General features: G+C 36.2%; 1 protein-coding gene and 1 non-coding gene across 2 annotated transcripts; both read left to right on the top strand.

Annotated features, from left to right (window-relative positions):
• Nucleotides 1-1,523: 1,523 nt before the first annotated feature.
• LOC117997171 (zinc finger protein 271-like) lies at nt 1,524-8,848 on the top strand. Its single transcript, XM_069499520.1, has 8 exons — nt 1,524-1,925; nt 2,367-2,538; nt 2,725-2,817; nt 3,100-3,234; nt 3,687-4,067; nt 4,545-4,639; nt 4,979-5,022; nt 5,097-8,848. The coding sequence occupies exons 1-8, from the start codon at nt 1,840-1,842 to the stop codon at nt 7,238-7,240; spliced, it is 3,150 nt and encodes a 1,049-aa protein (XP_069355621.1). The 5' UTR covers nt 1,524-1,839; the 3' UTR covers nt 7,241-8,848.
• A 4,189-nt stretch (nt 8,849-13,037) lies between these two features.
• On the top strand, nt 13,038-13,110 carry TRNAR-UCG (transfer RNA arginine (anticodon UCG)). The gene has a single exon. It is a non-coding gene; the product is annotated as a tRNA-Arg (tRNA).
• Nucleotides 13,111-15,294: the final 2,184 nt, after the last annotated feature.

Here is a 15,294-nt window from a genome sequence, read left to right as displayed (position 1 = left end):
GAGGTTATCAATTCGACCCGTATGTATGTAATATTTTTTATTTATTTTTATTTTATTTTATTTGACTAACCAACAACATTTACACATACACAAGTATTTACATACAAAAGGATTTATCACTAAAGGACACATAGTATAAACGTTAACAACTGGCTATTTCTAGAACTGCCCAGTTTTCGTACATGTTAGTCTATATCAGCTTCTAAAAAGTGCCAAATTTCAAAAGTATGTATGTATGTATATATGTATGTATGTATGTATGTATGTATTTATATGTGTATCTTTGTCCTCGCATATCTCCGGAACTACATTCATAATAACGCTTATAGAATAACACGTTTGCAAGTCAGCTGTCTAGTACACACTTAACATTCCCTATCTCAAAAACTGCTCAACCGATTTTGATGAAACGTGCTGCATTCCCTAAGTTTAACAACACCTAGTTCAACAAAAAATAATTATTTAAATCGAACGTGTAGTTCCGGAGATATGCGAGGACAAACATACAAAGATACATACATACACTTTTGAAATTTGGCACACTTGTTTAGAAGCTGATATAGACTAACATAATATACGAAAACTGGGCAGTTCTGGAAATATTAGGTACATACATACGGGTTGAATTTGATAACCTCCTTTTTTGAAGTTGGTTAAAAAAGTTTTGAGTGTCTATGCATGTGTAACAAAAAGGCGAAATACTATTTTAATAAAACTGTATATTTCTGAGTTTAATTATAATTTTTACACACGGATATTTTGCTTTTATTTTAGCCAACCCTAATTTTCATAAAATCTGTCAGGTTCGAAGACGGCCACCTTGCCTTCGTATGGGTTCAAACACGGCAATCTTTATAATTCAAAATCAAAGTCGGCAATTTGGCAAATTCAATGTGATTTTGCACCTATATGCTTAACTATTACACAGATTTTAGAGTGTCTATGGCTTAGTACACCATACAGTAATAGACAACACATCTGTTATTATTATTTTATGGCTTTAAATCGAAATTAACGGTTTTTGTTTAATTGCCAAAATTTAGGAAAACCCTACTTTGCCGATTTTGATTTTATACGACTCAAATCTGCTATCTCCTTCTACTGGCCGCGTACTGTACATACCTACATAGGTAGGTACAGTACGCAACAGAAAGTAATGTACCTTTAGAAGGAGATAGCGGATTTGTAGAGCATTGTCTCTGTCGTTGAGACCGACAAAACGTCATATGCTTAGGTATGAGTGACAGAGACAACGCTCTACAAAACCGAAATGTCATTCTTCCGACAAAATCTTCCGACCATCATACTAATTTAATACAAGACTCGAAAGAGCTAGAACCCAGAGCCGTACAGCCAGTCGCAAAAACTGACAGACTGACGTGGACGTGCTGACCATCCATCTCAATGACCTAGGAAATAGTTATTGTTTACTCATTGATCCATCTCCATCCATGGTGAAGCCAACGAATTAGTACTTACGAGTAGTACTTAGAAATTCTATGACCCATGGTGCTCAGAACAAGGACAATGGACATATCTTGCCATGGTTTACATATTCTGTGCCATGTTGTGACAACTGACTGACAGTGACACAACGATTTTAGGGTTATTTTTCTGGTCGGTGGACTCATTAATTGCGCGAAAAGCGGTAAAAATTAGAAATCTTTGATAAATACATTATGATTACACTCTTTGGAATTTGGATAGATTAAACCTTGTAGTCATCTTGTAGTGTTCTGTGAGCAAGACTCATTTCTCATTCTCAAAATTTACGTGTTAAAAACTCTTATACCTATAAATCTGTGAAACTGCTTCAAGGCAAAACACTAGGCATTAAAAATGCGGTGTTGTGTGCCTTTTTGCAAAAATACTTCGGATAATGTATCACCATCAGACGGAGAAGGGAAGGGGATTAGTTTTCATCGGTGAGTATATTTGAGTTGCCTCGCAAGTCGTAGAACCATGGCCGAGTTCTCACTTGTCAAACTCCAGAATATTAAAGTTGATTGCGAGTATATAGTTTTCTTAAAATATTATATTCTGTGGTCTTAGTTTTGTGCTGACTGCTGGTCTGAGCCAGTCTGAGCAGTAGCAGCAGTAGTCAGTCAGTACAGATCAGCTAGTCATGCTGGTGGTCATTGAAACACTGTCCTGCAGCAAAGCGAGGGCTTACAAGGAGTTATCAAAGTGTGTGTGTGTGTGTGTGTGTGTACTAGAAATATAACTGATTACTGTTTAAAACACGAGTATAGGTTTTTAGTTACCTACCTAAAAAGTAAAATTCAGGAATTTTAGTTGTAGAGTGTGAAATAAATCACTATGGTACCTACATGTTTATTATGTATAACATAAAAGGTGATTTTCAGTTTCCCCAGTGAAGTGCATCTTCGTGCTGCTTGGCTCCGAGCCCTCGGCAAACAAGACCATCTACCGGAAACTGCTGTGGTCTGCTCGCAGCATTTTCTAAATGACGATATTTATGAAACAGAAAGTGGCTTAAGGCAAATTGGTACTGGTGCCATTCCTTCAACGGTGCAGGTAACTAATTATGTATCATTAGTTGTAACTAAAAAGTAACTAAATTATATCAACTATGGCTGAGGAAAGAGAAGGAGTTAAGACATATTGGCTCTGAATTTGCCTTTTCGCCTCACCTGTTGCAGCATTACTAGTTACTTCTACACCTCTGTTAGTAAATATAAATATATTACTGTATATTTACAGGTTTGCATGATATGCCTTGACACTGACAGCAAGCTGTGTCTAATGAATAAACATAAATTGGATGAAGCGTATGAAAAGTTAACGGGACATCCTGTAAGTTGTTAATCTATCACTCTTTATGTATTGTATACACACAAGGAAGAGCCATTTATAGTACATGACAGGTTGAGATGGCAATCAGGGTATGAGGTGGTGGGACACCTCACACACCCACACATCACACGCACTATATGTATAATATGTCTTAATGTTAAATCCCTAGATTGAACCTACTTTGCTTAACACTGTCAAATGCTTTTGATAAATCTGTTAACAATGCAGGGACAATTACAAAGATTATTTGACAAATGTTTGAATAGTTATGTGTTGTTTCAGTTGTGTGATCAAGGAAACCTAAAACAGACACTTTGCATACAATGTGCTCAGAGATTGATAAATTTCAGTAGATTTAGAGACAAGAGCTTGAGAGCCCGTGCACTGATGATGGACTTAGTTGAAAAACATGAATTAGTGAGTACTTAATACGTATGTGAACTTATTAGTTCGAGCTTTGCTTTTAAACTTGCACTCTTTCTATAGCCTTGATGACCTCCCTGGCGCAGTCGTGAGCGCTGTGGTCTTATTAGTTGGAGGTCCCGGGTTCGATTCCTGGCAGGGGTTTGGAATTTTATAATTTCTAAATTTCTAGTCTGGTCTGGTGGGAGGCTTCGGCCGTGGCTAGTTACTACCCTACCGGCAAAGCCGTGCCGCCAAGCGATTTAGCGTTCCGGTACGATGCCGTGTAGAAAACAAAGGGGTACGGGTTTAATAAAAACTGCCATATCCCTTCCAGGTTAGCCCGCTATCATCTTAGATCATCACTTACCATCAGGTGAGATTGCAGTCAAGGGCTAACTTGTATCTGAATAAAAAAAAAAAGCCTTGTACTGTACACATTAAACATTTAACTTGTCTCTCAACAGATAACAAAGCGACATATCAAAATGATAAACCGCACAAAACATCAACTAATGACTAATATGGTGTTGACAACGCTAGGACCTGACCACTGTGACTTATACATAGTAGAACACCCCTCGGAAGACGAACAAACTGAATCAGAGGAAACAAACCACCAAGTTCCAGTGAAAACTGAAGGAAGTGATGACTCTATGTCGGTTGATGAGGACATAGAAGTAGTAAATGAAGATGACAACAATGCAGTACATGTCAAAGATGAGTTTGCAACTTGTTATGATGAAGACATATCCGACTATAGCATCATGGACGCAATAGATGATGCTCTTTACAAAGCTCTCAAGACGAAACATTCATACATTCGACACATTAGTGCTAATCTAGAGGTGAGATAGTTTTTCAACAACTTGATAAGTTCATAATATAAAGCTTGTTTGGTGGTGGAGGGGAAGGAATTTTTTAAGTGAAATTTCTTTAGGCGTGACTTGAGAGATTGCTTGAGAGTAAATAGTAATTCAGACCTTTTTTCGGATGGAAGATTTTCATACATCATTTTGAGAGTAAATCAGATCTTTGTTCGGAGGGAAGTAACGTTCATACGTCATTTTAAAAATGGCTGCCAAATAGATCAGCCGTCTCAAGGCTACCATCTTATATCTTGTTACCACAAAGTTTCATGACAGATTAAAAGTTCTATATATTAATAATATGTCTTCGTCTTCCTACTTCGTGATATACCTAATAGCCTAATACCTTTTGTTAGCTCAATAAAAAAAAAAGGAATCCTTCGCGCTGTTAGTTATATCACTTATACTTCAATCGTGTGTTAAGGGTTACACATGCATTTTTTTTGTATTTTGCAGAACAGTGATGGCAAATGTGAGATGTCACAAGTATGCAAGCTTCATACAGCTGTGAGCTCTAGCTCCTCACACTCTTCACTCATCACTGAGAACAAGTCAGTATACCTGCCAGTGCCAATAACGTTTAGTTTAAGTTACAGTTAGGTCTAGAACACACGACGCAACTCAGAAGTGATAAAACTACTATTCAAGTTTCTTTTCAGTTTCATGCCTATAGTCTTATACTTATGAAGCATCTAGTTCGCAAAATCACAAACTCAACACTGATTAGTTGCGGTCTGTCTTGTGGTAATTACGTGAAACATACTCTATTTATTGCGAACTTCTATTTAACGAAAACCTCCTTAAACATAGAAATTGCTAAGTTTGTCCAAACATAACTCTACACTGTAGTGACTCTAGGTCCAGATACATTCTGATAATATATTTCACAGGCAGGCAGACCCCAGCCCTTCTGCACATGCTGCTCAAACCTTAGGTAAGATATGGCGTTATTTATCATTTTACATTTTACACATATAACAAGGAAATAATAAAAATATTTCGTTTCAGTTGCTCCGCTGCCCGCGAGTCTTGCGGCAAGTAACGAAGTAAATGTGGCCCCAACTGAAGTCGCCGATACAAACTTCAGATTAACAGATTGTGTTGTCAAATTATATGATATTTTCTCTAAGAAAGTTGTACGGAGACGAGACGGAAAAGCTGTTAGGTCTCGTGTCAATCAAAATATTGTGTCTCAAGATCAGGTGGCAAGTCGGAGTGAAGTCTCTACGACAAAATACGTTGAACCAGCCACTAATACAGTACAAGATGTACATAAAACTTTGCAAAGCAAAAGTGATTGTTTGGAGAAAGTCATTATTAAACAATGTTCATTACAAAATAGTTCACACACTGAGGAAGGTCAATTCATTTGTGATATTTGCCGAATAGAGTTCAAACGAAAAAATCTCATAGTTAAACATATGAAGACTCATGCTGAAGTAAGACGGTTCACTTGCAAGATTTGCCAGTACAAATGTAATTATCAAAGTCACTTGAAGATGCACATGAGAACCCACACTGGTATAAAACCTTTCTCGTGTAAGTTATGTGATTACAAATGTGCACAAAATAGCAGTCTAGTAACACACATGAGAACCCATACTGGTATAAAACCTTTCTCGTGTAAATTATGTGATTACAAATGTACAGTCAATAGCAGTCTCGTGAAGCACATGAGAACCCACACTGGTATAAAACCTTTCTTGTGTAAGTTTTGTAATTACAAATGTACAGTCAATAGCAATCTTGTGAAGCACATGAGAACCCATACTGGTATAAAGCCTTTCTTGTGTAAGTTATGTGATTACAAATGTACGCAAAATAGCAGTCTAGTAACACACATGAGAACCCACACGGGAATAAAACCTTTCTCGTGTAAGTTATGTGATTACAAATGTGCACAAAATAGCAGTCTCGTGAAGCACATGAAAACCCACACTGGTATAAAACCTTTCTTGTGTAAGTTATGCGACTACAAATGTACACGAAATAGCAATCTAGTGACGCACATGAGAACCCACACTGGCATAAAACCTTTCTCGTGTAAATTATGTGATTACAAATGTACAGTCAATAGCAGTCTCGTGAAGCACATGAGAACCCACACTGGTATAAAACCTTTCTTGTGTAAGTTTTGTAATTACAAATGTACAGTCAATAGCAATCTTGTGAAGCACATGAGAACCCATACTGGTATAAAGCCTTTCTTGTGTAAGTTATGTGATTACAAATGTACGCAAAATAGCAGTCTAGTAACACACATGAGAACCCACACGGGAATAAAACCTTTCTCGTGTAAGTTATGTGATTACAAATGTGCACAAAATAGCAGTCTAGTAACACACATGAGAACCCACACTGGTATAAAACCTTTCTTGTGTAAGTTTTGTGATTACAAATGTGCACAAAATAGCAGTCTAGTAACACACATGAGAACCCACACTGGTATAAAACCTTTCTTGTGTAAGTTATGTGATTACAAATGTGCACAAAATAGCAGTCTAGTAACACACATGAGAACCCACACTGGTATAAAACCTTTCTTGTGTAAGTTTTGTGATTACAAATGTACACGAAATTGCAATCTAGTGACGCACATGAGAACCCACACTGGCAATAAACCTTTCTCGTGTAAATTATGTGATTACAAATGTACAGTCAATAGCAGTCTCGTGGAGCACTTGAGAACCCATAGTGGTATAAAACCTTACTTGTGTAAGCTCTGTGATTACAAATGTGCAGTCAATAGCAATCTTGTGAAGCACATGAGAACCCATACTGGTATAAAACCTTTCTTGTGTAAGTTATGTGATTACAAATGTGCACAAAATAGCAGTCTAGTAACACACATGAGAACCCACACTGGTATAAAACCTTTCTTGTGTAAGTTTTGTGATTACAAATGTGCACAAAATAGCAGTCTAGTAACACACATGAGAACCCACACTGGTATAAAACCTTTCTTGTGTAAGTTTTGTGATTACAAATGTACAGGCAATAGCAATCTTGTGACGCACATGAGAACCCACACTGGTATAAAACCTTTTTCGTGTAAGCTATGCAGTTACAAGTGTACACGTAAAAGTAGTCTAACGAAGCATATGATGAATGTTCACACTGCCACTGGTGAAAAGCCTTCATCATGTTCGTGAATCGTGAGCCGCACGTCCCACTCCGCTACTGGAAGGCTCGGGACATAAAGTGTACAACAGACAGCGAGTACTGTGCTTTGTGTGTGAGGAATTAGGACACGCCCGCTTTGGGATGCCCTGACACAATAACGACACTACCTACATATCATGATACACATATTCTGATACTGGATGCACATAGGGTCAAGCAGTTAGATCTATATAGCATAAACTATGTAGTTTGGACGTTGGTCTAAAATGGAGTTGGCTGGTAACTTGTGCAAGCGCTTATGTGCTAAATTACTTATTACTGAATATTATTGATGTTATTTTTATTTTAATTTTTATTTAGGACCTATAATTCTTTTTATATATTGTGTAATTGTAGGTATGTCGTGGCCAGATTTGATTATGATATTATAAAATACAAAAAAAATTAAAAATCCACTTCAATACCTAGCCACAAACACTAAAAATTAAAAATAATTTAATTTATTAGGTACCGAATATATTATGTATACAAGAGTATTAATATAGTTCCATGATAATACTTTTTGGTGCCGGTGCCAATTGGCTTTAGCTGCGCGAATAGTCTAGACTTCATATTTTTATGAGACTCCACAATGGCACCTCAGGGACCACCTTTGAAGTGTACCCTTTCAAACAAAAAAAGGATTTTCAAAATCGGTCCAGGCGTCTTCGAGTAATCGGGAAACATAAAAAAAAAGATTCTGGCGAATTGAGAACCTCCTCTTTTTTTTTGAAGTCGGTTAACAAGCTCTGACCGTATGGACATGTTAACTATTTTCATTAAATGCCACCATTTTTAACCGACTTGGTGGTTCTCAATTCGGCCCGTTTCGTAATTTTTATGTATGTACACCGATTTTTTCGACTGATTTGCAAATTATTTTTTTAATCAACAGAGGATGTTTCTGTGGTGGTCTCATAAAAAGTTCTGGATCCAACTCCTCAATCCTGATGCGGCAGGGTTACTGCCCGCCTAAGTTATCAAGATTCAGGAAGTGTTCGTAGTGAGTTAATGATGTAGGTACCAAGCAACGACTTCATGCTTGGACTCCAATTCTCAACTCCTCAATCCTGACGATGTAGGGTACAGCACTCCTAAACTGTAGTGATTCTGGAACTGTTCCTAGTGAAATAATATTGTAAATGCCGAGAATAAACTTTGTTATTGAATTTCAAATCCCAATTCTTCAATCCTGATACTGCAAGGTACCTTACTGAACTCTTTGTTTATTCTTTTTAGGGTTCCGTACCTCAAGAGGAAAAACTTAACCCTTATAGGATCACTTTGACCTAGAAACATGAAATTTGGCAGGTAGGTAGGTCTTATAGCAGAGATTTGGGGAAAAATCTGAACACCGTGAATTTAGGCTTACATCACACAAAAAAATTAAATTGTGGTCATGAAGTAATAATTAGTATTTTCTATTTTCTAAGTAAGATACTATATCAAGTGGGGTATCATATGAAAGAGCTTCACTTGTGTATTCTAAAACAGATTTTTATTTATTTTTATGTATCATAGTTTTTGAATTATCGTGCAATATGCCGAAAAAATACGACTGTACGGAACCCTTGTTACGCGAGCCAGACTCGCACTTGGTCGGTTTTTTTATTTTAAGTGTTTTAGTGTAAGTAATCATTGGTACTGATTCTGAGCACAATACACAATATATTAATGTAATATGAAAAGGTCAGACGCAGTTTGACAGTTTTAAATTTAATATTAAGATCGTGAAACCCGTGATTTTAGCGCACAGTCGCGAGCCTACTTTTTAAATTTGTAGCGTGCACTAAAATTTAGAGTCTTTAAATGTAAAGTTCATGTTCTGTCCCTTTTTAGCATTGTTTAAAAGAAAAGGATGCAGATACTCTAAATTTAGTTTAGAGAAAGACAACGGAGCCTGCTTGGTACTGGTAGGTACCTAAAATATCAATTCACCAGCAAAACTTTCGAAATCCACACGGCTTAGGAGTTCCTTGCACCTTGCAGCATCAGGATTATAGTTGGAGCTTGGAATCCAATACCTACCTAACAAATTCTATTCGGCATTTACAATATTATTTCACCAGGAACAGCTCTTGAATCTCGGTAGTCGGTTTTTTTAGGGTTTTTCTTGATAATATCGTCGTAGCGTAGTCTTAAGTCGAGCGCTTCGCGAAATGGCCAATTCTACGATCTGGGCCACGGCATATATAAATAAATAAATAGAATAAAATAAACTAAACTAGCGGCACGCTATGATGGCCGGTTTGACGTTTGTCCGCTCATGAAGTTCCGTATTAATTGATAACGACTTTGAAGGAAATAATTGTATTACTTTATTGACGATAGTGATGTGCAGAGATTCATAAATTTTATCGAATGTAGTTTTAGGTTTAGGACTCAAAATTTATTTATTAAATTGATTTCTTAAATGTATACAAGTGTAGAAAAATCAGTTTGCACCATTTAAGGGGTGAATGTACTTGTGAATATGAACAATTTTCACTATGTGGACAAACCTCTGAAATCGCAAAAAAATATCAATAAATTTTTAAAAATGGAATCTAATACGATCGTCACATAGGATCGCTGGCTAGCACAACTACTACCTCCGGCAAACTCGCGTCAATGCTCAATGCAAAACAAAGCAGTTTCGAATTGACGTTGCTTCGAAAAGTATAAACTGTCAGTGCAATGCGATTGTGATATAGTTTTGACCTGGCTTTGGATTTCAAATATTGATACTGCATTACTGTTGACCCTTGCTCGTTAATTTGGACTCTGTTCAAGCCCTTTGTTGTGGATTTCGTCGATATGACCGAACGTACGCAGAGAACTGTTCTAAATAGTCAGACACGTGAGTTCCTAATACGCCTTCGTAACTATTTCGATCGTGAAGCTCAAAATGGAGGGCCAATTTTACCTATAACGTCAGTGGTTGAACGCGTAGCTGATGCGCTTAATATTGGACAACGAACTGTTAGACGGATAACTAAAAAAAAATATGGCGAGACTGGCACAGAAGAAAATAAACTTCACACACCAAAAAAGAGGAAAACGAGCAAAACCAGTCGTAGGCATCGATAGCTTTGATGCCGATGCTATCCGAAGACATGTTTACGGCTACTATTTACAGAAGGAGTATCCAACAAGAAAAAAGTTGGTGCATTCACTGAAGGAAGCTGGATTATTCTTCGGTGGGGAAAGTTCTTTAACGAAGATTTTGAAGACCATTGGATTTCGATACAAAAAATGTAACAAACGCAAAATATTGATGGAAAGATTTGATATAGCGATGGCAAGGTATACTTTTTTACGGCAAGTGAAAGAAATCAAAATTGGCAAAATGTTGTGTTCTTGGATGAAACATGGCTTAATGCTAACCATACTGTAGGCCGTTCTTGGAACGATGACACAGCAGCATCTACTTCCAAAGTTCCTGTAGGAAAGGATCGCGACTTATAATTTGTCACGCCGGAACCATCAACGGGTTTGTCGAAGGTTCTCTCATGGCTTTTGCGTCAAAAACCACTGGAGACTATCATGAAGACATGAATGGAGAAAAGTTTACTGAATGGTTTACCTCAATGTTGTGTAGCCTCCCTGAACCATCTATTATAATTATGGACAACGCCCCATACCACTCGATGCAAATTGACAAGCCACCTGCCCAATCCCAAAAGAAAGCTGATATCGTCGCATGGCTTCGTAAAAATGGCGTAGATGCAAACATGAATATGTTAAAAGCGGAATTAGTACGTCTTTTAAAAGAAAACAAACCAACCAAGATCCGATACGTCATTGACGAAATAGCATTAGAACATGGGCACAGAGTTATACGGTTACCGCCTTACCATTGTGAGTATAATGCGATTGAGTTGGTGTGGGCTCAAATTAAGGGATATGCTGCAAGACACAATACAGAACCCCCATTTACCACAAAAAAAATGCTGAAATTATTAGAAGAAGCTTGTGAACATGTGACTAAAGGAGACTGGGAAAAGGTTGTGAATAGAACTGTTAAATTAATAAGGGAAGATTATGAAAGAGATGTGAAAATAGATAATATTATAGAAAACGAACATATAATTATTAATGTATGTGATGATAGCAGTGACGACAGTGAAAATAGTAGTATGGACGAATCTGATTAATTATGGCCTTTTGTGGCACCTTTTTCGGTATCTTTTGTATTCATATGTTTCTTGTGTGCATATAAAGTATGTATATTCATTTTCGTTCAAATATTCAGTTCGTTCAAATAAATTAAATAAACATATACATTTTTGTTTTATTAAACCTATTTAATCAGGTACAAAAACAAAACTTAATTGTTTTTTGTTCGAGAATAAATTGACATTCCACATCACTATTGTAATGTGTCAAACCGGCCATCATAGCGTGCCGCTAGTGTAGTCGGGCTAACGTCGACTAAACACATGAGTACAGCCGGGGACAGATATTATTATTTACCTATAATAAATAAAATAAAATTTCTTTATTTCAGACCGTGGCCCATGTGGTGTTAGTAAATAGTATCTAGTAATATTTAAAAACTTAGGAACTATGTTAGTACGTACAACTTACATGTAATTAAAATAAAAACCTTAATTTAAATAATATCGGCCTTAAGGCTAAGTTCCGAACACAGTCTAGGATCTCTTAAGGTCTTAAGAGACTTACAATTAAAAAACTAATTTCATTTTTTCTTTAAACTATTCGTAGGTAAAGTATATGTAGTAATATTAAAAGTATAACATTTATACCTGTGTATTTTTGACTTGATATATTTTTTAGGTACCTATAACCTACCATAGTTTAATAAGGTTTCACGACCAGCCTGGTGCAAGTGAGCGCTGTGGTCTTATTAGGAAGGACTTAGTATATTTTAAGAAAAAACAACCTTATTTTTACTATTAAATTCACACGGGTGGACTTTATAAGGAATAATAAGTTATAGGTAGGTACTAACTACCTTGTATCAAAGAAAAAAATCAAAGATTTCCCACGGGATTTTTGTAAGCCACGCGGACGAAGTCGCGGGCAGTTTGGTTATAGTTTAGTTTTCTACAAAAAACTAAAATATAACCGCAATTTTTTCACCAAAAACAAAAGACTGCCATCATAGATGGCGTCCAGGCCAAATACGTAGTGGTTACCTATTCTGTGGGCTAAATGGCTCTATTGCATTTTGTCTATGAGTGGTATAATAAGTATAGCCAGCTTTCCTTAGTGCTATCATCTTTCCGACGGAGAGTCTCAACTCCTTAGGTAATTTACCTATATGAAAATAAAAATAAAAGAGACCGATAATACTTTCATTTCAACAATTTTCCTGCTAGCGCCATCTATTGAAACGAGGTTGAAGTATTACCTACACAACAAACGGCAATGGAAAATGGAGGAATGGGGGAGTTTTTCGTAGTACCAAACAATCACGTAAGATGTCTCTGTTTTGTTTTAGTTTTTGGAGATCATCCGTCTAGAAAAACTAAAATCATTTTGTTCGATCTGTGCAGTGATGTACCTTAACCTACGGAACCGTGAAGTAGCACCAATTTGTTTTGAACTCCACTTTTAATATTCCATTTGTAAATATAAAAGTTGTGAAAAGCAATGTAAATTTTTCTCTTTTTATTTTTATACTTACCTATTACATACATAGTAAAAATGAAATAATTCTACAATAAAAAGATAAATAATGAACAATGTATTGGCGTAAGCAACTATTTTAGAACCATTCTAATTTACGAGAAAATCAATAAAAATAAGTTTCATTTCTTATTTTTCACATATCTTAATGTAGACCGTGTGGCCTAATGGATAAGGCGTCGGACTTCGGATCCGAAGATTGCAGGTTCGAGTCCTGTCACGGTCGCGGCTTCTCACCATTTTGTTTTTTTTTTAAACGCGCTTTATAAAGTTTTTTTTCTTGAATATTAATAAATACATTATTTGCAGCAACCAACATCTACAGTGTAATCCAAATTCGCAATATCAAAATAAAATGTGTATTTTAATTTTTATAAAGTAGGTAGGTACTAGCTGCCCCGGCGAACTTCGTACCGCCTCAGTCGATTCAAATTTTTTAAATTTTTCTCTCCGTAAGAACCGTCCGTCTTCGTAATTCAAGAAATATTATAAAAAAAGAATTAGCGAAACCGGTTCAGCTGTTCTCGAGATTTGCGATCAGCAACACTAATCAGATCAGCTAAATTTTAGCGATTTTCATTTTTATATTATAGAGATTATTATTAGAACAATTATCATTACTATTTCCCGTGAGTTTACTTGAGTGAAATTGCACTTGTCTGTCTGTCACAGCCTTATAACTTCTGAATTACTTACTGAACGTACCTTATACAGCTTCACCCGAATATTGTAAAAAAAATTTAAAAAGCTTTATTTCAGGGGGGCTCTCATACGAAATGTGGGGCTAATTCGACCGCTACAATTTTAGAATATTATTAATCTATTGTATTGTAGAAGCTGAAACTTGTGTATAATTTCAGTTAAGTATATCCTGTACTTGAACAGCAAATACTAAAATTAGATAAACGTAAGGAAACAGAATTTTCAACATAGTTTCACTATAGTTAATAGATAGCGCTCATCATTATAAAACTATCGGGAATTATGGGATACCAAGAGGTCCGGGGCGAACCACTAGTTTCTTCATTTGAGAGAATTAGAGGAAGGAATTTTCATAATATTTTCATCGAGCTGTACAAATTAGGTAGAGTTCTACAAAACTACCATACGAAATCGATGACTATAATAATAATTACCTACTTCCCACATTCATGATAGTAATAAACATTCACTTCACGATTTGACTGTTCAAATGTGGAAAAAATCATCACATATAAATTATAATATTATTGTGACGTACCATAGCCTTCTTTATTATAGGCTGTGGACGTACCGTCAAGCGGATAAAATGATTTAATTTTTTTTACATAAGTATAACCGCCATCTATATTCATGTGTTTGAACAGCGTGGTTGCTTCAGGAAAATCACGATTGAGCGGGGTCGTTTGGCCACGGTGCATGGTCTCATAGTAGTTTTGAGATAATAGTATAGATGCCACTTTTTAATGATACCAATATCGCCACGCAAAACTAATGTAGGTGGCAGCACTGGCCAACTAGTATAGCCTTAGTATAGCATTGAGAATAAAACATTAAAAACCGTGTGCGTGTGTTTCAGTGCGAGTCAGATTCGCGCACCAAGGGTTCCGTACTCGAGTATTTTTTTGGACTTTTTAGTACGATAAATCGAAAACTATTATTTATAAAAATAAATAAAATTCTGTTTTAAAATACCCCACTTGGTATAGTTATCGTTGAAAATACTTACTAACAATTATTTGTTCATTATCAAAATTTATTTATGTTTTTTTGTGATGTAAGCGTAGGTCTAGGTACCTACCACAGATAAGTCTGTTATCTATGGTACCTACGTACATAGCATAGATAAGAGTACTTATCTGTGAAAAGTACATATTAGAATACAGACAGCGGGAAGCGACTTTATTTTATAAGTATAATTGTTTCCTAAAACAAGAGTGAATCTTTTAGATAATCGCGTCCCAAAAGATTTTGGTCACATCATCACTTTCCATTAGGTGTGATAAGTGATTGTGGTCAAACGCTTCCCATGCGCTTGTCTATAATGAATAAAAAAAATACTAAGTAGGTAGGTATGTATAGATAATTTTAAGGGGATGACAGCTACAGTGTCACGATCGCAGTCATCTCTGATTGGTTGATGCTTGCTTACTATTGGCTACAATGTATTCTTGCAACAAGAATAGCATAAATTCATCCAATCACAACAATTGAGATTGTAATAATGGTTGATGCAGTTTTCCCGCAATCGAGCAGCAGCTCTGATTGGTTGACGCTCGATCACTATTGGCTACAATGCATTGTTGCAACAAGAATAGCATAGATTCAGCCAATCACAACAGTTGAGATTGTAATACCTAATGATTGATGCTGGTTTTTCTCAATCGACCAGCTGATTTCTGGGTTAACTGGATAAACGCGCAATACGCGC

Source organism: Maniola hyperantus, chromosome 1, assembly GCF_902806685.2.
Source record: "Maniola hyperantus chromosome 1, iAphHyp1.2, whole genome shotgun sequence".
Taxonomy (NCBI): domain Eukaryota; kingdom Metazoa; phylum Arthropoda; class Insecta; order Lepidoptera; family Nymphalidae; genus Maniola; species Maniola hyperantus.
This window is presented reverse-complemented; position numbering and strand designations above follow the sequence as displayed.

Excerpts from the sequence above, each read along its gene's own strand:
- LOC117997171 (XM_069499520.1), top strand. The coding sequence starts at position 1,840 with ATGCGGTGTTGTGTGCCTTTTTGCAAAAATACTTCGGATAATGTATCA. Across the intron at positions 2,539-2,724 it reads CCATTCCTTCAACGGTGCAG|GTTTGCATGATATGCCTTGA; the intron begins GTAACTAATTAT and ends GTATATTTACAG. Across the intron at positions 2,818-3,099 it reads AAAAGTTAACGGGACATCCT|TTGTGTGATCAAGGAAACCT; the intron begins GTAAGTTGTTAA and ends GTGTTGTTTCAG.